The sequence below is a fragment of the Trichechus manatus genome, unplaced genomic scaffold (genome assembly GCF_000243295.1).
Source record: "Trichechus manatus latirostris isolate Lorelei unplaced genomic scaffold, TriManLat1.0 scaffold00107, whole genome shotgun sequence".
In the NCBI taxonomy this organism is placed as follows: domain Eukaryota; kingdom Metazoa; phylum Chordata; class Mammalia; order Sirenia; family Trichechidae; genus Trichechus; species Trichechus manatus.
Window position 1 is genome coordinate 5,002,036 of NW_004444043.1, and position 23,410 is coordinate 5,025,445.

The window sequence follows — 23,410 nt, forward strand, 5'->3', positions numbered from 1 at the left end:
TGCTAACCAAAAGGTCAGTGGTTCGAATCCACCAGCTAATCCTTGGAAACCCTATGGGGCAGTTCTACTCTGTCCTATAGGGTCGCTATGGGTCAGAATCGACTCAACGGTAACTGGTTTTTTTGATGGTGTAGTTAAAGCAACAAGTTTCCCCAGGAGAAAAAATCACGTCAAGGAGGCAGGGCAAAGGCTCACCATGGTATAGGTGGAGCCATGTCAGTCTGAATGAGAAGAACTTTTAAATTGTCCCTTCCTGAGAAGACATGTAAGATTTCAATACTGAGACCCCTAGCTCAATCGTGAAAGGCCTCGTATGCCGTGCTAAGAAGCTTACAATATTCCTTTGTAGGTCGCAGGGAACCAGTGATAAGTTTTGAAGAGAAGAAAAATCACATCATTTGCATATAAAAAAAAAACAACATTTCTTTGGCTGCAGCATTCAGGCTGAAAAGAAAGCCGAAGCTCAAGCCGGGAGTATGGAAGTTTTGGCAGCATGCTATTGCCAAGGTTTATGAGTGATGTTGGATCCCCTGGGTGGTGCAAATGGTCAAGTGCTGGACTACTAACTGAAAAGTTTGAACCCACCCAGAGGCATCTTGGAAGAAAGGTCTGGTGAACTTTTCTGAAAGGTCAAAGTCTTAGAAATCCTATGGAGCACAGTTCTACTCTGCAACACATGGGATCACCATGAGTCAGAATCTACTCTACGGCAACTGGTTTGGTTTTTTGGTTTTACTAGTGATATTGGTTCTAACTACGAGGTCAAGTGGGCAGACCCCACAGACTTTAAGGAAGTGGCATGGGCAAGACTTACTGGATACTAAGATAAGGAAAGGAAGGAATCACAGATTTTAGGGATGAATGGTAATGTCATCAACAAGTATATAAATACATAAAAGTTGGTATGAATTGACTTAACCACTGAAATTACTTTCCGTTCTACTGTTGACTCTAAAGTTCTAACAAGTTTAGCTGAATGTCTCATAAAATAGTTCCACAGAATTTAAAATGAAATTAAATTTAAAAGTAATTTATGAAGGTCTGGAGAATAAAAGCCCCTGTGTGATTAAAGTTGAGAACCTTGATTAAAAAAAATTCAACACATCTTTTTGCTACAGGATTTCTCAGAGCCTTTGATATGCTTTTACGTCTCCAAAAGAGAGCATAGAATAGGTAGTGTTTCTGAAATGTATTTGACAGCAAAATCCCTCCATTCTTGCTGCCGCCCCCCCTTTTTTTTTAGCATCTTTTGGAACTAATGTTTATAGAATGCACTTTAGAAATTTCTCTCTTGGCTATTTTTCTCCTTCTTATGTTGGCCATTCTTAACAATAAGTTTCATTCAGCAATATGAAATCAATTAAACCCAGATATTTATAACAATCAAGACTTTTACATATTTCACGTGATTAATCAGCATTTCACTTCTATCATCCTTGCCTGTTTTCAGTGATGATAATGACTAAGATTCATAAAATAATTACTAAGACTATAGTATGTTCCAGGAACTTTAATAAGTATTTTACAGGCATTCATCACGCAATCCTTACAACAGTCCTATAAAGCAATTACTGGCATTTAATTCTATTTTACAGAGGAACAAACTGATTCTCAGAAAGGCTAATTAACATGAAAAAGAGAAGAAAGTGTTAGAAACCACTTTTACAAACCAGAGAGTCTGAATCTAGAGCCTGGGCACACTAATCATCATATTGTATCATGTATGTTAATAACTTATTTCTAAAATATTAAGCCAAAAACAATGCAAAGGTGGTCCTTAAGTAAATTCACTCGGTACATGCAACAAATTGGCATGGAAGTCATTCACATGTTCATTCACTCGCTCATTCTTTTATTCACTAAATACTTGTTGAGTAACTACTGTGGGTCAGAAACTGTCTGAGTACCTGAGATACAGTAGAGGACTAAACAGTCAAACTTCATGCCTTTGTGAAACTGACATTCTAGTGGAGGAGACAGACAGCTAAGAAGATAAGTAAATATGATAAACAAAAGGCGGGATAATAACTGCCAAGAACGGGCTTAGGAAGAACCGGAGTTTGTGTGTATTAAATTGTGGAGAGGTAGAACTGGGCAGGCCTTACTGTTAGATCAAGTTAGATGAGAACTCAGAGAGGAGCACTTAGGGACTTTCCCTTAGGAGGTCACTGGTGACTTTGATAAGAACAGCTTCTGTGGAGTAGTTGGGCAACGTTCTGATGCAGTGGGTTCAAGAGATAATGGACAAAGAGAATTTGTAGACAGCCAATAGAGATAATGGTTTCAAGGAATTAATTCTGTTTAAAGGGAAAGAGAGAAATGGACAGGAACTGGAAGGAGATAAGTGAGCAAGAGAGGACTTCTTTTTTTTTTCTTCTTAAGATGGGAGAGTAACAGCATAAATGTATTTTGATGGCAATAATACAGCTGAGAGAGAAATTTTTGACAATGGAAAAAAAAGAGAATTTCTTGAGCCATTTTCTTTCATGGGGTGAGAAGGGATAGGGCCCAGTGAACAAACAGACAAAGTGGCCTTAGGTAGAAGAAGAACAATTAATTCATATCACAGGAGAAAAGCTAGATTATATGGTCATAGATGAAGGTGGGACGTCAGATGTGCTAAATAAAACAGAAATGACAACATGTAATGGAACTGACCAGATTTCTTTGAAGCGTATGTTTTGACTTTTTTTTTAACTGTGTCGAATTTCAGTTTTCCTTGTCTGTAAAATTGGGGAGAACAGTACCTATCTTATGAGAAGATTATGTGAAGATTAAAAGTTATAATTAATTTTAGGGCTTAGAGGAGTGACTGTAGTATAACAGACAAACAAAAATGTTAAATGCTGTTATTGTTAATAATTTTATGCAGCTCAAATCATATAACTCTAATTCTTGCATTTAATTTTACAGCTCCTTAGCATCAAATAAAATGCAGTCCTTGGGAAAAACAGAGCAAGTTGTCAGTTGTAACATGGTTTGTTGAACATAGTTTCTCTAATGCAATTTTGGCACATTAATTCTAAAGGGGCTATAAATCAAATCAGTCTGATTTTGTTAAAGTCTTTGAAAATAGTGTTACAGTCTATTGGGCCAAATGATTTCTTATAGTAAACAAATGGGGAGTATTTTGAAATTCAATATTTTCTACGTTTTTTTTATTAGCAAGGAGCAGGCATGGATGCAATCAATACTTGGACTCTCCAAGTACGATTTATTTATTTCCTCTGTGAAAGGCTTTCTTGATAGCAGTTAAGAATTACTGTGTTGAGGACTCCTCTAGGGAGTTCAGCTCAAAGTCTTGGGCTTCTCTCTCTTGCCACTCCATCTTCGTGAAGCTTTCTTGGCACTGCTGCTACCCAACCATTATCAGCTTTCTCCTGGACCACTTCAATCTTCCACTTTTGCCTCCCCATTCCCCACGCTACGTACAGGCCATTTTCTATATAGCAGTGATCTTCTAAAAATGTAAATCAGGTTAGGTTACTACCTGCTTAAAACCCTCCAACGGCTTTGTTTTAGAATAAAATGCAAATAGCCATCGAGGTTTAGTAAGGTCCGCAGAGCTAGCCCGTGTCTACCTCTTCAACCCACCTCCTGCTGCCTTCCTTCTGTTCATGCTATTCCCAGTGCCCAAATTAGCACTAAAACCAAATCAAAACAACAACAACAAAAAACCAAGCCTGTTGCTGCTCAGTTGATTTCGACTCATAGTGATCCTACAGGACAGAGTAGAACTGCCCCATAGGGATTTCAAGGAGCAGCTGGTGGATCTGAATTGCTGATCTTTTGGTTAGCAGCCATAACTATTAACCACTGGGCCACTAGGGCTCCAAATTAGCACTATGTTCTGGAAATATACCAAGCTCATTCTCCATATGAGGGTTCTTTGCTCTTGCTTTTCCTTCTGCATAAAACATTCCTTCCCCAGTATTTCACGTGACTGCTTCTTATCATTTATGTCTTCACCCAAATGTCACCTCCTCAAAGAGGACTCCTTGTCCTCCCTAACTAAAGCAGTCATTCAGTTTTCTTTCTTTCATAACACTTATCCCTAGCTGAAATAGTCTTGATGGTTTCTATGCTTGTTTTCTGTCTGGTCACTAGAATGTTGGGACTTTTATGTGTTTTACAGGTAAAACTTGGATCTCTTCTTCACTCCTTTATCTACAGTGTATAGGAAGTGGGAGCTCACTAAATTTAATAGAAAGAATAAATAAATTCCAATCCTTGTATTTTGCAGATGATACAGTTAAAACCCCACTAAGCCAGAGTGACTTTACACCATCACATAAGTTTTCAGTTAGCTAAGTAAAGGAATTATTTGATTAGTCATTTATTTCTTCATTCCTTCAACCACTCAGACACTCATTTATTCAACACACATTTATTTCTTTACTGTGCTCTATAATCTAACTTTGTATAAAGAATTTATCTAATTATTTTCAATATATTTGATAAGATGTATATTAAAGTATATAAATTAGCATAATCTCAAAAAAAAAAAAAACCTGTTGCCGTCGAGTTGACTCCAACTCATAGAGACCCTATGGGACAGAGTAGAACTGCCCCATAGGGTTTCCAAGGAGTGGCTGGTGGATTCGAAATGCTGACCTTTTTGGTTAGCAGCCGTAGCTCTTAACCACTGTGCCAAATCTCAAAGGAAATAAAATTTACTGTCTTAAGTGTTGTCTGATAACAGAGTAGACAGTAGAAAGGTTTTTTATTTCCTAGAAAAACCTAATTTACTGCTTAAAATATTAAGCTATATATTCATAGATATTTAGAGAAATATCCCTTGGGAAAATATAAACTAAATTCAAGACTACAAACTTGAATAACTGAAATGAATTTGTATATCCAGAGGTTATCTCAGTGAAATTGAAGATGTGCTTTTAAGGGCAAGTAAAATTGAAGGTATATATATATATATATATACATAGAACAAAGTGACACTGCAGAATTCAGAAAGTCTATATTGACTTTCACCATATTATTTTTAATATACCACAACAAGTAATTCAATGGAACCACCTAGAACTCAACAGTGTGGAAATGATATAAGAGAAAAGGATAGGGGCTGAGGACAAAGGTAAATAGTTTTTTCTGAAGGACAAAAACTCTTCTCTGAAAACAAAAAGTAATGGAAATATAAAATATATTTATAGGGCACATATTAAGTTCCAGGTGCTGTGCAATTGTTTTACATTATCTCATTCAACACTCACATCTCTGTAAGTAAGTATTACTACTGTCCCTACTTGAGAAGAGGAAATGGAAGCAGAGTGGTAATGCATACAGTCAGAGAGAAGTAAATGTCAGATCCTGGACTCAACCCTAGCCTAACTCCAAAGCCTATGTATATTAAACACAAAAACACTATCCTGTTGATCTTTTCACATTCAAATGGGCCACCATTGCTCTTCCATATCTAGATGTGCAATGCTAGGAGCCAGAGAATAATGTGCTCTTTTTAAGTGCTACTTCTTTGTTACTACCTTAACTCTAAAAAATTAATGGTTTGTTTAAAAAAATTGAACTCCTTTTTTGCTAGAGTAAAACCTTGAAACATCCTCAATGGAATGTTGAATACATTATGGGATCCTCATACACTAAATTTTGAAACCAATAAAATGAATGAGTACTATCTTTAAGGATGCCCTGGGAAGGATGCCCACGACACACGGTTAGGTGAAAACAGCAACATGCAGAGCCATAGGTATTCTATGATCCTGCTTGGCATATTTATGTGCACAAGAGTATGAAAATATGCAATCCACACTCTGAACAATGGTTACCAAACTGAGTGGAGAGAAATGTATTATTAATTTTATCTTTATATATTTTTTGTATACTGATTTGTTACATTAAGCATGGGTTACTTTTGTAATGAATAATGGGTACAGAGTAAAATTTTTTCAAATTACTTATTTCTAAATATAATCTTCCTAAGTGTTTAAATTGAGTCCTTGAGTGGTATAAATGGTTAACGTGCTTGGCTGCTAACTGAAAGGCTGGAGATTCAAGTCCATCAGAGGAATCAGAGAAGAAAGGCCTGGCAATCTACTTCTTAAAGATCAGCCATGAAAACCCTGTGGAGCACAGTTCTACTCTGAGACACATGGGGTTGCCTTGAATCGGAGTTAACTTGATGGTAACTGGTTACTGGTTATGCGTTTGATAGTTTTCTAGGTGATCTTCTTTCTAATCTTAACCCTTTTTAATTCTTCCTTCCAACAAAGCACCTCATGCTTCATTTGTTTTACCCACTTAACTTCCAGTTAAGATTGCCACTGAAGAAAGGATTCCCCAGCAAAAATAAAGTTGAAAACCACTGGTTCATGAAAACTGATTCAATGACATGCCTGTCAGTCTGTTAGTAAAACCAGTTAATGAATACAGGGCATTCTCTATATATACATGTACTCATGAGACTGTATGCATTATTAATATAAGTATATTCATAGTAGTAAGAAATTTCAAATTATTCTTTACTATGTTAAAAGCCATACACATATAATTTGAAATTAAATATAAATGATGTTTGGTGTATTTAATTTGAATTACCATTTTATTGATGGCATAGAGAGAGAGAATAGTATTTTGGAGACCAGAGCTTCAGTAAACAGAATCACCAGGTTATTCAAAATACATTCATTTAGTGTTAGAGGACCTTGAAAGGAAAATTCTAGGCAATGATTTAAAACACTACCCTCTGGGTTAAGAGGGCTCTAATGTAGCTGCAAATTGACAGAGCAGGTTTGGTTAGGAAGTGTCTACAGAGCAAGTACATAAGCTTTCTTCTCCAGTCTATTTCAGAATAATTAGGAGACTCCCTAGCTCAGTCTTCTGATTAAAACCCTAACACCAATCCCATGAAGGTGTGAGAATCATTGTTTGTACCCCAGCTGCAACGCTACATTAATCAACTGCATGCAATCCACTGTGCCAAATCTGGGCTGAATATATAACAACCCTGTGGTTAGCATAATTTGTAGTAAATTAAATTCGATTCAACAAACATTTATCGAGGACTCACTAGAGTTCATCGCACTGTCTAGGTTTCGCAAAGCCCATAAGGATGGGTAGTGCACAGGCTCTGCTTTCTACGAACTTCCAATTTAGTGAGGGAGATACGCCCAGAACTGACTCTGCTATAAAGCACAAAATGATAAAGACTATATGTAACACCAATAAAAATACAAAGTAAGGGGAGCACTGGGTAGGGGTTGCTTGCACTTAATTCTGGTTTGGTCGATGAGAAGGTTTCAGGGAAGAGGTGACATTTTAGCTGAGGCTTGAACGTCAGACAGGCTGTGGCCATATAGTAGTAAGATTGGGGGTGGGACAGAGTGCCTTGTAGAAAGAGCAGGGAATCACAAATGCAGCAAGATGCAGCATGTATTGATGGATTGTAAGGAGTGGAGTATGCTCACATTGTTGTTGTGTGCTGTCGAGTCAATTCCAACTTCTAGTGATCCTATGGGACAGAGTAGAACTGTTCCATATGGTTTCCTAGGCTCTAATCTTTCTGGAAGGAGCCCTGGTGGTACAGTGGTTAAGCACTCAGCTGCTAATGGAAAGGTCGGTGGTTCAAATTCACCAGCCGTTTCATAGAAGTAAGATGTGGCAGTCTGCTTTGTAAAGATTTATGTCCTTGGAAACTCTATGGGGCAGTTCTACTCTGTCCTATAGGCTCGCTATGAGTAAAAATCCACTCAGTGGCAATGAGTTTGGTTTGTTAATCGTTACAGAAGCAGAGAGCCAGGTCTTTCCTCCCGAACTGGTGGGTTGTAACTGCAAACCTTTTGGTTAGCAGACGCGTGCTTAACCATTGCACCACCAGGGCTCCTATACGTACATTAGCAAAACCAAACCTGTTGCCGTTGAGTTGATTCTGACTCATCGTGACCCTACAGGACAGAGTAGAGCTGCCCCATAGGGTTTCCAAGGCTGTAACCTTTAAGGAAGCAGACTGCCACATCTTTCTCCATGGAGCAGCTGGTGGGTTTGAACTGCCAACATTTCAGTTAGCAGCTGAGCACTTACCCACTGCATCACCAGGGCTCCTTATGCTTACATTACAAAGGAGTAAAAAGAGACGAGGAAGGAAATAGAGGTTAGGGCCAGATTGACGACAGCCTTAAATGAACATGATTAAATATATGCTTTACGTCACCCAAAGGACAATATACAAATAAGTAAGAAAGGAATTGCTTTTGGCAGAGGCCTCCTCCTCTCATGATTACAAGTATATAATGCCCTTACTTTTCATTAAACTTCATTGAATTATTTATATAATAATTACTTATTGAATTATTACACTAGATTATGTAGTTCTTTTTTTTTTGTGGGGGAGGATGGTCAGTAAATTTTTAGTGAAATCAAAGACAATGATGATAGGTTAAGCTGCCTGGTTTGGGAGACTGGGAGCCAGCATAAGAATAATATTCTCCTGGGACAGAGGTGAGACTAGGGAAAGTATTACAAAAGGGAGATGCCCAGGAGGGCATTACTGGATAATCTATCTCCACCAACTGGAAAGTGTTGTTATCTCCACTTCCCAATCTCATAGCCCCAAGAATTTACTTCTCCAAATGCAAAATCAACATATTAATTAGTATATTTTCTTTGAACAAACCTGAGCATCCAAGTTCATCTCTGTTCTCCTCAGAAGAAACTCTCTAGCTCTTGAGTTCATTTGCCAAACAAAAAGAACTCAATCCAAATGTTTAAAACCTCTTTTTCTTGGTGACGTGGTGGTTAAGAGCTCAGCTGCTAACCAAAAGGTTTGCGGTTTGAATCCACCAGCCATGCCATGGGAGAAAGATGTGGTAGTCTGCTTACATAAAGATTTACAACTTTGGTTACCCTGTGGGGCAGTTCTACTCTTTCCTATAGGGTCACTATGAGTTGGAATCAGCTTGATGGTAATGGGTTTGGTTTGGTTTGGGTTTGGGTGGCGCAAATGATTTCCTCTTGGCTACTAACCAAAAGGCTGGAACTTCAAACCACACAGCAATGCTGCAGAAAAAGGTCCTGGGGATCTGTATTCATAAAGATTACAGCCAAGAAAACCCTATGGATCTCAGTTCTACTTTGTAACAAACGGGGTTGCCATGAGTTGGAATGGACTCAATGGCAACGTTGTTTTGTTTTGTTTTGGTTTTGGTTTTCCTTTTACTGCCTCTTAGCACATGAGATCTACCCATTCCTCCAAGATGGGAGGATTGGAAATCCACAGATTCAGGAATGGCTTCATGTGAGAATCGTCACCTAAACATACAGCATAGGGCCTAGCTGCTTTTAAAGCCTACCATTCTAACGCCGTTTTCAAAGGCTTGCCGGGTGAGTGGAGCTGGTCCGTCCACGGTCTTGCCATCATCATCCGGGCCCCAGCTTGCGCTGTAAATGTGGACATGCTGGGGATTGAAGCTAACTGATTTTGCTTCGACCATGTCCGTGACATCTCCATCCAGCATTCGCACTCCTTCAAAACAGAAAGGGGAATGAGCTCGATTACTGAAGTTTCCCTACATAACTCACAAACAGCCCACAACATCTTCCAGTTTTAGGATGTTTTGGGGAAAGCATCAAATTTCATTATTTTAACATTTAAATGATCGTATTTTCCCAGTAAAAGGATAACACAGACCTTGCTGCAGCCTTCTAGGGGAGAAAGGAAGTTACACTGCATGTAAAAGAGCAAAACATCTTTAAACTTTTTGACGTATTGTTCTTTTTTCCAAGGCTCCAATCCCCACAGCAGTTGCCATCATCTGCCCCTTGTCCCTCTCAAGACAGCACTTGACAAAGAGAGCCTCAAGCAATCCATCTTCCCTAAATTTCTTTTCATTACATACCTTGTGTTCATAATTGGTACAAAACATCCTGACCTTTGCAGTCTTACAAAATTTGAAAAGCTGCCGAGTTAGGCTGGTCTAATTTCCCCCATATTTAATATTATCTCATAATCTGTAAGACTGATGTGAATGCAGTATAGTACTTCTTTGCCAAGTTATTTATGGGTCAAATAATAAATGAGAATGCTCTCTGTGCAAGTAACACTTTAAATAACTCTCAAAGGGTTTCAGTAATGTTCAGTCATTAATCTTCATTTAAGTGCATTACTGTTAGACAGGAACTTAGTATTAACCCTGTTTTGTAAAAACAGAAACTAAGACATTCAGAAATAAATTATATGTCAAATGCCGTGCTTCCCTTTTATTTTGGAGACTTGCATAAGAAAATCCATGTTTGTTATGAATAGAGGAAAACAACAAAACATCTCATTGTTAAGGAAAGATGCCTCTAATTCTACTTAAGCTAAGTACCATCGAGACATTGTAGTATTTTAAAATGATATCTTCACAGCCCATATCTTCTCCTAAGAATAATCTTGTTATCCAACAGGATTTTAAGTTTTTATCGGTTATCAATAGATGGGAATTAAATGAAAAAACCCCAAATCAGGTAGCTTTAGATACTATGTGATTTGGAGTGGGAATTCTGGTAGAAAATAAAAATAATCTTGAAAGAACTATATTATCTTCATTTTTTTTATGTTTAACTTTTAACTGTAAATATTTCAAACATATAGAAAAATAGAACAATACAATGAACATTGACATAGCCAGTATTCAACAATTGTTAACATTTTGCCACATTTTCTTCATCTAAAAATGTAATACTAAGTTAACCATTTTAAACTACATTGCAGATACTATGACACTTCATCCTTTAATATATTTTTACCAAGAAGTGTGGAAATAAGGTCCTACTATCATCAAATATCCAGTCAGCATTAAATTTTCCCCCAAAGTGTTCCTAAAGACATTGCATTTGGTTGTTACTTCTCTTCAATGTCTTTCCTCCCTCTAGACTTTTTTGGATTTTTAAAGGAGATGCATGTTAACAAGTGATGCCGAGAATGAAGATCGCTGAACAAGGCCCTTTAAAAATTATGGAATGGAAACTATATTAAGAAGGCTTGTCATTACTTTGCTCTGCAGAAGCAAAGGACCCAGCAGAATGCCCCGCGTGCATTGGGCCCATTGTTTTTGTTTTTTTTGTAATTAGATTTGAATATTCAAAATTCATCTGCACATTTTATATTGAAGAATGTTACACTACTTCATATTCTTACTATTTAAAAGCATAAAATGGAACTATTTTACCTGCAAAGGGAGGTCTAAAATAAGCCCTGTACCAGATAGTCCCCCCGAATAATGTGACCAATATGTCTAAGTGCCAATATACAGGAGTTATCTATACAACACCCTAATTCAGTTTCTATGTTATTTATGTGAAGTCCACAGATAAAATGCTTAATAAAATCATATACAGCGGGTAGCATTTCTGACTGAAAATTCACACATAAGCATTTTGATTCTTCCAGTTTAAATTTGAATGACGGCTTCTTTTCTCTCATTTAATGCCAAGCCTTTAGACTTTGAGTTTGAGAGGTTAAATGCATAGTTCAGAATGTTTTTGTTTTAGGGCATTAGAACATTTGCAAGTCATTGCCATACGTTCCTTTTTTTCACTCAGATACTGTTAAGCTGGGTCAGTGGTTTAGCTGGTAAGGTCACAAGTTCATCCCCTCATTCCCTCAAGGTCAGCGAGAGAGGGGTGGAGAGTAATGATGGGGATATGGAATGTGCTTCTGTGCGTGAGACAGACTGTGTCCTGGGCAGCAAGAAGGGCTGGTTGGGCAGCGACTGGAGTCATCTCCTTCTCTTGGGAAGACAGGGGTCTTCAGCACCCTCATTCTTCAGGGGAAAGCCTTTGTGTCCTTTCCTTTAGCTCCTCCACAAGCATTTCCCTGATACACAGCAGATGTTGTCAGAGCATAGCTAATTACTGGCTAACAAGCTGCCATACTCTAAAAATTCAAGGTGAAATAAAGGAAAGAGGTAGAATTTACCGTGGACGGACCTTCAAGGTAGTCTCAGAAAGCCTTTCCTTAGCACCATTATTATATACCCTAAATATTTCATGTTACAGGGCTTCTATATTTATACCTCTACCCTAGAAAGGATTGTCATTTTTATTCTTTACTTTCAACTCGATTTACCACTTGGAAAAACAAATACTGCATCGAAAATAAAAAGGTCCACCTGGTCCCAGGAACTTCATTGATCTTAGGATATCCTTTAGGAGACCCCGAGGGGATACCTCCAGGCCAGCTACAATGATAATGTCACCATGATCTATACTATCTCTTACAATGTTTACTTCCCATTTGTGTGTGGCTTGTCACCAGGCTGTTGCTAACAAAAGATGATTACAAATGGGATAGTTAGCATTTGCTTTTATTAATGCTTGGATTCACACTGCTTTGGCTAGGTCCTTGTACTAAACGTGTATGCTTGAGTGTATGTGTATATATGGATAAGTATATATAATCTGGAATTATTGTAAAGAGTATCATTATATTATGGGACTATAAAGGGAGATTTTACCATGTCACATTTTTAACCGCAAGTAAAAGGAACTCTTTGTGAAGCCTAAGCAAAAGAGGAGTTTCTGCTTTGACAGAATTTCTTTCCACAGAGGTATTATTGCCTGGTGTTTATATTATTAGCTCTTCCTGACCCAAGCACCAACTGTATGTTGATGTCATTGAACCTATCTTCACTATTAGACGTTTCTTCATGCCTGTTTAAAGAAAGAAATGACTATGCTTGTAACACTTTAGAGGTACCGTTTCAGACGTCTTTGACTGTATTTAACAACACACGCTAACATTGGTCATTTTGCTGTCAACAACAGTTGAACACTATTATGCAAACATATGCCTGCCTTTAGTGTAAACAGTTTCTGAAAACCAGTTAGCGTGAGAGCTCGTGGCTCATTTCTATATCCACACAGTTTGTTTCCCATACCTCCGATCTTGGCGTTGAAAGCAATTCCAACTGTGCAATGAGAGTTGTTTGCAGCCGCTGCCACTTCTCCAGCACAGCGGGTCCCATGCCTGCAGGCAGAACACACACACTTTCTAAAGTAAGACACTCCATTCTCGAAAACCCAACATGTTATTGCCACCACTCAGACTTCAAAGTGGTGAAGAATGTATCAAGCTGTGGGTGTTTCTGGAACTTCCTATCCAAGTAGCACTCAGTCTGTCCAAGGCAAACTTTTTAGCACTTAATTTCATTCTGTTTTGGATTATATTCTTGATATGTTTATGAATGACATCTTGCTTTGCTAATCAGAAAATCCCCTTGAAGGCTAAAACTAAATTGTATGTTTATTTCTATTCTCCAAAATTGTGTTCTCTAATATGGTAGCCGCCAGCCATATGTGGATATTGAGTACTTTTAATGTAGCTAGTAAGACCTCATCTGAATTTTTAATTTTGATTTAAAAACAAATACTCAAATCAATTATTGGAAAACTTAAGAATGTAAGGATGTGAATATACTTTTGAACTTATGCATTTAAATACAGACCAAGTATTTCCAAAGAAAATCTGCCACCTAAAAAGGGATGTATTACAAGTACAAAATACACCCCAGATTTCAAAGACTTGTATGCAAAAAAAAGTAAAACATCTCATTAATAATTGTTTTATATCGATTACATGTTCAAATATTTTACTTAAAAAACATATTAAAATTAATTTCCCCCATTTCTTGTCATCTTTTCATTATTTTTTAAAATGTAACTAGTAGAAAATTAAAACTTTTTTTGAAAAACATTTCCTGTTATTTCTTGCCATAATAACTTTGTTCCTGGATCAAAGAAATCTTATAAGTGAAAGGACTTCCAAGATCGTTGAGCCAAGGATGGAAAAGAAGTTTCAAGTGCAAAGTACAAGCGGTTTAGAAATGGTGTCGTACAACAGCCTATTGAGAAGAATTATAAGGTGCGACTGAACCCAGAGGAAGAGTGCTGACTGATGACTAACGTCTCCCATGGGTGCAGAAGAGGGGTGTGACAATGGTCATGCTACATTTATCACCACCTATGAAGTCAATTCCCACCACCCTATTTTTAGAGATGAAGGCACCTAAGAGGGACTGAAAGAAGCCCAGAAGTCAGCACTCGTCTGCTAACCGAAAGGTGGCCAATTCAAACCCACCAGCTGCTCTGCAGGAGAAAGATGTGGAAGTCTGCTTCTGTAAAGATTTACAGCCTTGGAAACCCTATGAGGTGGTTCTACTCTGCCCTACAAGGTCGCTATGAGTCAGAACTGACTTGACAACAGTGGGATTTGGTTCGGGATTTCAACCTATTACCCAACCTGAGAAAGTCAAATATACCCTCTGTCTCTCTGTGTGTAGGGTGTGTGTGTGTGTGTTTTTCTACGGCTAATGTACTGAGGGTGGTGCCTCAGGCGTTCTGTTTTATGCACAATTCTTCTCTCACCCCCTTGGACCAAGATTTTGTCTCCTGCAATTCCTGGGCTTGTTAAAATCCAGCTCCAGGCACTATGGGATCAGTTGCTCACCCCTAGAAAATGTCCAGTGTCCACCTAGTCTTACAGATTTGCTATTTCCTGTAATTGTTAATCTCTGTGAAATTCTCTTGATGTCCTACCACTTCAACCATGTATCAAAAAGTTTTAAAATATTTTCCCAGAAGTTTTAGATGTGCTGTGCTGGGGACATTTATCTGAATATCTGTTCGACTATGTTATCCTAAAACGGAAGAATGAGTTTGGTTGTGTATGCCTTACATATCATGAAGCCCTTCATATATTGCGTGCCTCATCAATGCATAGTGAATTCTCCCGAATGAAGAGCACAGTGACTATTTCCTTACAAACATGTTCTTTGTCAAGATTTCTGAACATTGTGCTACGTCATGATGTAGAAACCATTCCTGGGAGACAGGGAATTTATCTGGGCCAAACCCTCAATCTACTGCTGATATATGTGTTTTAAATATCATTTAAATAATATACTACAGCATACTGTAATCAAGGGTCCAAATTGGTAGCTCAACTGTATTTACACAGCCCACACTCTTCAGATGACAATGATCATTACCCTAAGAAAAGCACCAGTCATCTTTTTTATTTTTATACCTTAGTTGACTCAGTCTTCTGACATGGTTTAAAACAGATCATGGAAGAAACAGATATCACCATGACCTGTTTGAAGTTCAAGCATGTGAACAAGATTCAATTGTTTCTTTTGCCCAAAGAATAAGCGTAGTCAGTAACAGCTATATTCATCGTCAGTTAAATATAAAAATCACAAAACAAACAAAAGCCTGTGTTTTAGATGTATTTTTCTTTAGAGGCCAGAGTCTGAGTACTTGCAGTGTTGAGTTTTAGTAGATTTTAGGGCAGAAAACAATATATTCACTATGTTAGGCTCTGACTCACATACACCTAAATATGAACTTTACTAGCATATTTTCATGTAGTAACTACCCCAGGAAAATGAACCACCTTTTAAGCTGTCTTGTATATATGTTCACGGTATTACTAAAACACATTTTCAGAGATTTTCAAGAAATAACCCAATTACATAAATTATAATGGATCTATAGACCAAAGACTTAAATGAAATTGGACATCATCTAAAATAAAGTGAGTTATAGACAAACTTAAAAATGCTGCTTGCTCAACATCATTAACAAATATTGGTGAGGATGTGGGAAAATTGGAACCCTTATTCATTGCTGGTGGGAATGCAAAATGGTACAGCTGTTGTGGAAAATATTGTGGTGGACCTAGCAATTTCATTTCTAGATATATACCCAAAAGACTTGAAAGCAGAGACTCAAACAGAGACTTGTACACCAGTGTTCATTGGAGCACTATTCGCAATAGCCAAAAAGTGGAAACAACCTAAATGCTCATCAACAGATGAGTGGATAAGCAAAATATGGTATATACATACAATGGAATACTATTCAGCCAGTAGGAGAAATGAAGTCTTGATACATGCTAGGTATGGACAGAGCTTGGTGACATTATGCTGAGTGAAATAATCACAAAAGGACAAATATTGTATGACCTCCTTAATATAAAAAGACAAGAAATGAGAAATACATAGAGATAAAAGCTTATTAGTGGTTACCAGGGGCGGGAGGGAGGGGAAAAGGGGGGATTATTGTTTATGGAGTACTGAGTTTCAATTTACACTGACAGAAAAATGAATATTTTAAGTGCTGTCAATAAGTTGTACACCTATAAAAAGTTGAATTGGAAAAGTTGTGTGATAAACATATTTACAGCAACAACAAAAAAGAGTAGCTGTTGAGGCTGCTTATGTACAACTAAACACCTCATGGGATTTGGTTCCTTGGTTTGGAGGTTTAGGGTCATGGTTTCACGGGACATCCCAGTTCATTGGCCTAATAATGTGTTTAGTGTTTCTGTTCTACCTCCTAGTTTGTTGCATAGTTCCTAGGGTCTTAAAACCTTGCAAGCATCCATCCAAGACACAACAATTGGTCTCTTTCACCTGGAACAACAGAGGAAGAAGGAAAGTCAGGAATAGGAGGAGGAAATGGAATGTGTGCCTAATTGCCTCCATGAACAACTGCCTCTTTTGCCATGAGACCAGAGGAACTGGATGGTGCCTGGTTACCATTACTGATCATTTTGATCAAAGGTTCTATAGAAGAATTATGATCAAAAGGGAGAAATGTAGAACAAAGTTTCAAATTCTCATGGAATCCAGATTTTCTGGAGCCATGGAGGCTTTCTTGGAGCCCTGAAACTATTGTCTTGTGATAATCTTTAAACCATAAACAAAAAATATCTCCTGAAGTCTTCTTAAAACCAAACAACAGTTTAGCTTATCCAGTAAAGAATGTCTGCCTGAGCATTGTCCTCTTTTAAGAACTATCTACGTTGGATCAAATTGACAACAGCAACTCAAAAGACTAGATAGGAACCTTAAGAGACAGTAAGTTTATGTTAATGGGGGAGGAACAACTGAGGAAAGGAGGGTGAGAGTGGTTGCACAACTTGAAGAATGTAATCAATGTCACTGAATTGTACATGTAGAAGCTGTTGAATTCATGTATGTTTTGCTGTGTATATTCTCAATAACAAAATAAACAAATTAAAAAAAGTAAATAAAAATGCTTCTTGTTGCATCACTTCTTTGATTCTCTTTTAAGGATACTTTCATTGCTACAGGGGCCTAGTGAGCAGGAAATGTTTTATTACATAATTTTTTACTGCAATAAACCATTTTGGCTCTTGAAAGAGAATAATGAATTAAAGATCACGCCAGTCTATGTTCTACCCCTTTTCTGTACTTGGAAATAAACAGGTTACCTTTTTCCGATCTTACCTTTTAAAATGACACCGTGACTATAACATTTTCTCCTTTCTGGAAAATATAACTTTCCAAGTATTAACCTTACTAACAGGTAAAATATCTCAAATGTGAAATGCTTATACATGAGGAGCTTAATAGGCATCAAGACTTCCAAGTAGGGGTAAATGGGGGGAGTCAAGGGGCTGGGTTTGTTTAGTACCAGAGACCATAACCTCAAAAACCCAAGTGCCCCAGTCAAGCACTCTACCTCCATTGTTTACAACCTATGGGCCTTCCTCATCTCTCTTGTCCTGTGGGACTCTCCTCTTCAAACAGGAAACACTTCATAACTTAAGTCAGAATGAAGTTGGAAAGCAAAAAATATAATTCCCACAGTAAAGCATTATAACTAAAGGTCTCAGAGTTTTACATGGGGATACTTGATTGAAAACGTGGAAAATAAGAACAGAGAGTACCTGGTAATCATTTTTGTAATATGATGAATACATACAAGTTAGGAGAAATGAGTATGGAATACAAATTTAAGGGGTTTATTATATCTTGCCAAGTAGTAAAATGTGGCATTCAATCCTTATTTTTGCTTTCTTCCTGTTCTCTAGACACATTGATATGTGAACTTCTTTTCTTCCATATGAACCAGTGGGGAGGGAAATATTAACTTATATGAGTTTTCACCACAGATCTGAACAGTGTACTAGTAAGATCAGCATTGAATCAGAATACCGGGACATATGCAGGACATCTCCCTTTATACTTGCTATGCTTTTCCTCCCAACTTAGCAACCACCTGGGATCTCAGGGAATCCATCTGCCACTGTGCTGTTTCAAAATAAAAAATAGTTTTTGTTTTAAATTGCGCTTTAAGTGTAAGTTTACAGTTCAAGTCAGTTTTTCATACAAAAATTTATACACACATTGCTATGTGACCCTAGCTGCTCTCCCTATAATGTGACGGCTCACTCCTCCTTTCCACCCTGCATTTCCCATGTCCATTCAACCAGCTCCTGACCCTCTCTGCCTTCTCATCTCACCTCCAGACAGAAGCCACCCATTTAGTCTCACGTATCTACTTGAGCTAAGAAGCACTCTCTTCACGAGTCTCATTTTATGTCCCGTAGTCCAGCCTAATCCTTGTCTGAAGGGAAGGGTCTTAGTTCTGGGCTAACAGAGAGTCTGGAGGCCATGTATTCTGGGGTCCCTCCAGTCTCAGTCAGACCATTAAGTCTGGTCTTTTTACTAGAACTTGAGTTCCGCACCCTACTTTTCCCTTGCTTGTCAGAGACTCTCTGTTGTGTTCCCTGTCAGGGCGGTCATTGGTGGTAGCTGGGCACCGTCTAGTTCTTTTGGTCTCAGGCTGATGCAGTCTCTGGTTTATGTGGCCTTTCTGTCTCTTGGGCTAATATTTTCCTTGTGTCTTTGGTGTTCTTCATTCTGCTCTGCTCCAGGTGACATATCTTAGATGGCCGCTTGCTAGCTTTTAAGACCCCAGACGCCACTCAACAAAGTGGGATGCAGAACATTTTCTTAATAAACTTTGTTGTGCCAATTGACAGAGGTCCCTTGAAACCATGGTCCCCAGAACCTCGACCCTGCTACTCTGTCTCTCAATGTGTTTGGCTGTATTCAGGAAACTTCTTAGCTTTTGGTTTAGTCCAGTTGTGCTGACTTCCCTGTATTGTGCGTTGTCCTTCCCTTCACCTAAGATAATTCTTTTCTACTATCTAGTTAGTGAATACCTCTATTCCTCCCCACTCCTAACCATCAGAGTGTTTTCTTCTGTATTTAAACCATTTCTTGAATTCCTATAATAGTGGTCTCATACAATATCTGTCCTTTTGCAACTGACTAATTTCACTCAGCATAATGACATCCAGATACATCCATGTTACGATATGTTTCACAGATTCATTGTTGTTCTTCATAGTTGCATAGTATTCCATTATGTAAATATACCATAATTTGTTTATCCATTCGTCCATTGATGGGCACTGAGGTTGTTTCCATCTTTTTGCTATTGTCAGCAGTGCTGCAATGAACATGGGTGTGCATATATCTATTCGTGTGATGGCTCTTATTTCTCTATGATATATTCCAAGGAGAGGGATTGCTGGATCTTATGGTACTTCTATTTCTAGATTTTTAAGGAAGTGCCAAACCAATTTCCAAAGTGGTTATACTATTTTATATTCCCACCAGCAGTAGTAAGTGTTCCAGTCTCTTCACAACCTCTTCAACATTTATTATTTGGTGTTTTCTGGATTAACTCGTTGGGCGAGATGGTATCTCACTGTAGTTTTGATTTGCATTTCTCTAATGGCTAATGATCATGAGCATTTCCTCATGTATCTAGTAGCAGTCTGAATGTCTTCTTTGGTGAAGTGCCTGTTCATATCCTTTGCCCATTTTTTATTTGGGTTATTTGTCTTTTTGTTGTTGAGGCTTTGCAGTATCTTGCAGATTTTAGAGATAAGACGCAGATCTGATTTGTCGTACCCAGAAATATTTTCCCAGTCTGTAGGCTGTCTTTTTACTCTTTTGGTGAAGTCTTTTGAAGAGCATAAGTGTTTGATTTTTAGGAGCTCCCATTTATCTAGTCTCTCTTCTGGTGCTTGTGCATTGTTACTTATCGTTCGTATTGTGTTTATACCATGTATTAGGGCTCCTAGCAGTGTCCCTATTTTTTCTTCCATGATCTTTATCGTTTTCGATTTTATATTTAGGCCTTTGATCCATTTTGAGTTAGTTTTTGTGCATGGTGTGAGGTATGGGTCTTGTTTCAGTTTTTTGCAGATGGCTATCCAATTATGCCAGCACCATTTGTTAAAGAGTCTGTCTTTTCCCCAATTAATGGACTTTGGGCCTTTGTCAAATATCAGCTGCTCATAGGTGGATGAATTTATGTCTGTATTCTCAATTCTTTTCCATTGGTCTATATATCTGTTTTTGTACCAGTGGCAGGCTGTTTTGACTACCGTGGTGGTATAATAGGTTCTAAAATCAGGTAGTGTGAGGCCCCCCACTTTGTTCTTCTTCTTGAGAAATGCTTTATTTATCTGGGGCCTCTTCCTTTTCCATATGAAGTCGGTGATTTGTTTCTCCATCTCATCAAAAAATGCCATTGGACTTTAATCGGATTGCATTGTTTCTGTAAATTGCTTTGGATAGAATAGACATTTTCACAATGTTGAGTCTTCCTATCATAAGCAAGGTACGTTTTTCCACATATGTAGGTCTCTTTTGGTTTCGTGCAGTAGTGCCTTGTAGTTTTCTTTGTATAGGTCTTTTACATCTCCAGTTAGATTTATTTCTAAGTATTTTATCTTGTTGGGGGCTATTGTAAATGGTATTGATTTGGTAATTTCCTCTTGCAAGTTCTCCTTGTTGGTGTAGAGGAATCCAACTGATTTTTGTATGTTTATCTTGTATCCTGATACTTTCCTGAAATCTTCTTGTGGATTCTTTGGAGTTTTGTGTGTATAAGACCATTTCATCTGCAAATAGAGATACTTTGACTTCTTCCCTACCAGTTTTGGTGCCCTTTATTTCTTTTTCTAGCCTAATTGTTCTGGCTAGGACCTCCAGCACAATGTTGAATAAGAGTGGTGATAGAGGGCATCCTTGTCTGGTTCCTGTTCTCAAGGGGAATGCTTTCAGACTCTCTCCATTAAGAATGATGTTGGCTGTTGGTTTTGGATAAATGCCCTTTATTATGTTGAGGAATTTCCCTTCTATTCCTATTTTGCTGAGAGTTTTTATCATGAATGGGTGTTGGACTTTGTCAAATGCCTTTTCTGCATCAATTGATAAGATCATGTGGTTCTTGTGTTTTATTTATGTGATGGATTACGTTGATTGTTTTTCTCATGTTGAACTATCCTGCCTACCTGGTGTGAATCCCACTTGGTCATAGTGAATTATTTTTTTGATATGTTGCTGAATTCTATTGGGTAGAATTTTGTTGAGGAGTTTTAGGTCAATGTTCTTGAGGGATATCAGTTTGTAATTTTCTTTTTTTGTGGAGTCTTTACCTGGTTTTGCTATCAGGGTTATGCTGGCTTCCTAGAATGAGTTTGGGAGTATTCCATCCTTTTCTATGCTCTGAAATACCTTTAGTAGCAGTGGTGTTAACTCTTCGCTGAAAGTGTGGTAGAACTCTCCAGCGAAACTGTCAGGGCCAGGCCTTTTATATGTTGAGAGTTTTCTAATTACCTTTTCAATCTCTTCTGTTGTATATGTTTATTTAGTTGTTCCACCTCTGTTTTTGTTAGTTTAGGTAGGTAGTGTGTTTCTAGAAATTTGTCCATTTCTTTTAGGTATTAAAATTTGTTAGAGTACAATTTTTCATAGCATTTTGTTATGATTCTTTTAATTTCAGTTGGGTCTGTTGTGATATCACCCATCTCACTTCTTATTCGGGTTATCTGCTTCCTGTCCTGTTTCTCTTTTGTCATTTTGGCCAGTGGTTTATTGATTTTGTTGATCTTTTCAAAAGAGTAGCTTTTGGACTTGTTAACTCTTTCAGTTGTTTTCCTATTTTCTATTTCATTTAATTCTGCTCTAATTTTTATTATTTGCTTTCTTCTGGTGCCTGAGAGCTTCTTTTGCTGCTCTCTTTCTACTTGTTCCAATTGTAGGATTAATGTTTTGATTTTGGCCCTTTCTTCTTTTTGGATGTGTGCATTTATTGCTATAAACTGACCTCTGAGCCCTGCTTTTGCTGTGTCCCAAAGGTTCTGGTAGGCTGTGTTTTCATTCTCATTTGATTCTATGAATTTCTTTATTTCATCATTAATTTCTTCTGTAACCCAATAGTTTTTGAGCAAGGTGTTGTTTGGTTTCCATGTGTTTGATTTTTCTTCCTTGCTTTTTCTGTTACTGATTTCTACTTTTATGGCTTTACAGTCAGAAAAGATGCTTTGTAATCTTTTGATGCTTTGGATTCTGTTAAGGCTTTCTTTATGGCCTAATATGTAGTTTATTCTGGAGAATGCTCCATGTGCACTGGAAAAGAAAGTACACTTGGCTGCTGTTGAATGGAGTGTTCTGTATATGTCTATGAGATCAAGTTGGTTGATTGTGGCATTCAGATCTTCCCTGTCTTTATCGAGCTTCTTTCTGAATGTTTTGCCCTTCACTGAAAGTGGTACGTTGAAGTCTCCTACTATTATTGTGGAGCTGTCTATTTCTCTTTTCAATGCTATTGGAGTTTGTTTTATGTATTTTGGAGCCCTGTCATTGGATACATAAATATTTATTATGGTTATGTCCTCCTGGTGTAATGACCCTCTAATCATTATATAGTGCCCTTCCTTATCCTTTGTGGTGGATTTTACTTTAAAGTCTATTTTGTCAGAGATTAATATTGCCACTCCTGCTCTTTTTTGATTGTTATTTGTTTGTTATCTTTTTTCCATCCTTTGATTTTTAGCTTGTTTGTGTCTTTAAGTCTAAGGTGTGTCTCTTGTAGGCAGTATATAGACGGATCGTGTTTTTTTAATCCAATCTGCCACTCCCTGTCTCTTTACTGGTGCATTTAGTCCATCTACATTCAGCATAATTATTGATAGGTACGTGTTTAGTGCTGTCCTTATGATGTCTTTTGTGTATGTGTGATTGACAGTTTTTTTGTTCCACTCCATTTTCTGTGCTGAGTCGTTTTTCTTTAGGTATTTTCTTTTCATCTTTTTCATTGTTGTTGATTTTGCATTTGCTGAGTCTTTATGTTTTTCTTGTTTTTTATTTTGATGTGTAGGATTGTCAGTTTCCTTTGTGGTCACCTTAATATTTACCTCTGCTTTTCTAAGTTTAAACCAAACTTTTATTTCTTTATATCACCTTGACTTCCTTTCCATATGAAAGATCTATGACTACATTGTTTAGTCCCTCTTTTTTGTTTTAATGTTGTCATCTTTTGCATACTGATGTCTCTGTTTCCCTATTTCCATGTATGTGAGCCCAGGAGTCCATTTACTTTTCTTGTATGGATTCAGCTCAGGTGTGCAGATAGTTGATCACCATGTGTGTGGTGCAGGCTCTCACCTACAGTCCTAGATGGGCAGGGGTGATTGGAGTAGGTGTGGGTATCTGGCTGCAGTAGGGGGTCATGCGCTGAGCAAGTCAGGGGGTTGACATGCATGGAAGGAAATTGTGTCTCTGTT

At 37.8% G+C, this 23,410-nt stretch overlaps 1 protein-coding gene across 1 annotated transcript in view; it reads right to left on the bottom strand.

The window, feature by feature from the left end:
• Positions 1-23,410, bottom strand: part of PCSK5 (proprotein convertase subtilisin/kexin type 5) — a 364,026-nt gene that overhangs the window by 146,436 nt on the left and 194,180 nt on the right. Inside the window, exons 6-7 of the mRNA XM_004383285.2 lie at positions 12,888-12,976; positions 9,318-9,490 (exon numbers count right to left, since the gene is read on the bottom strand). Of these exons, the coding sequence (XP_004383342.1) occupies positions 9,318-9,490; positions 12,888-12,976 (262 nt within the window). The remainder of the gene's footprint in view (positions 1-9,317; positions 9,491-12,887; positions 12,977-23,410) is intronic.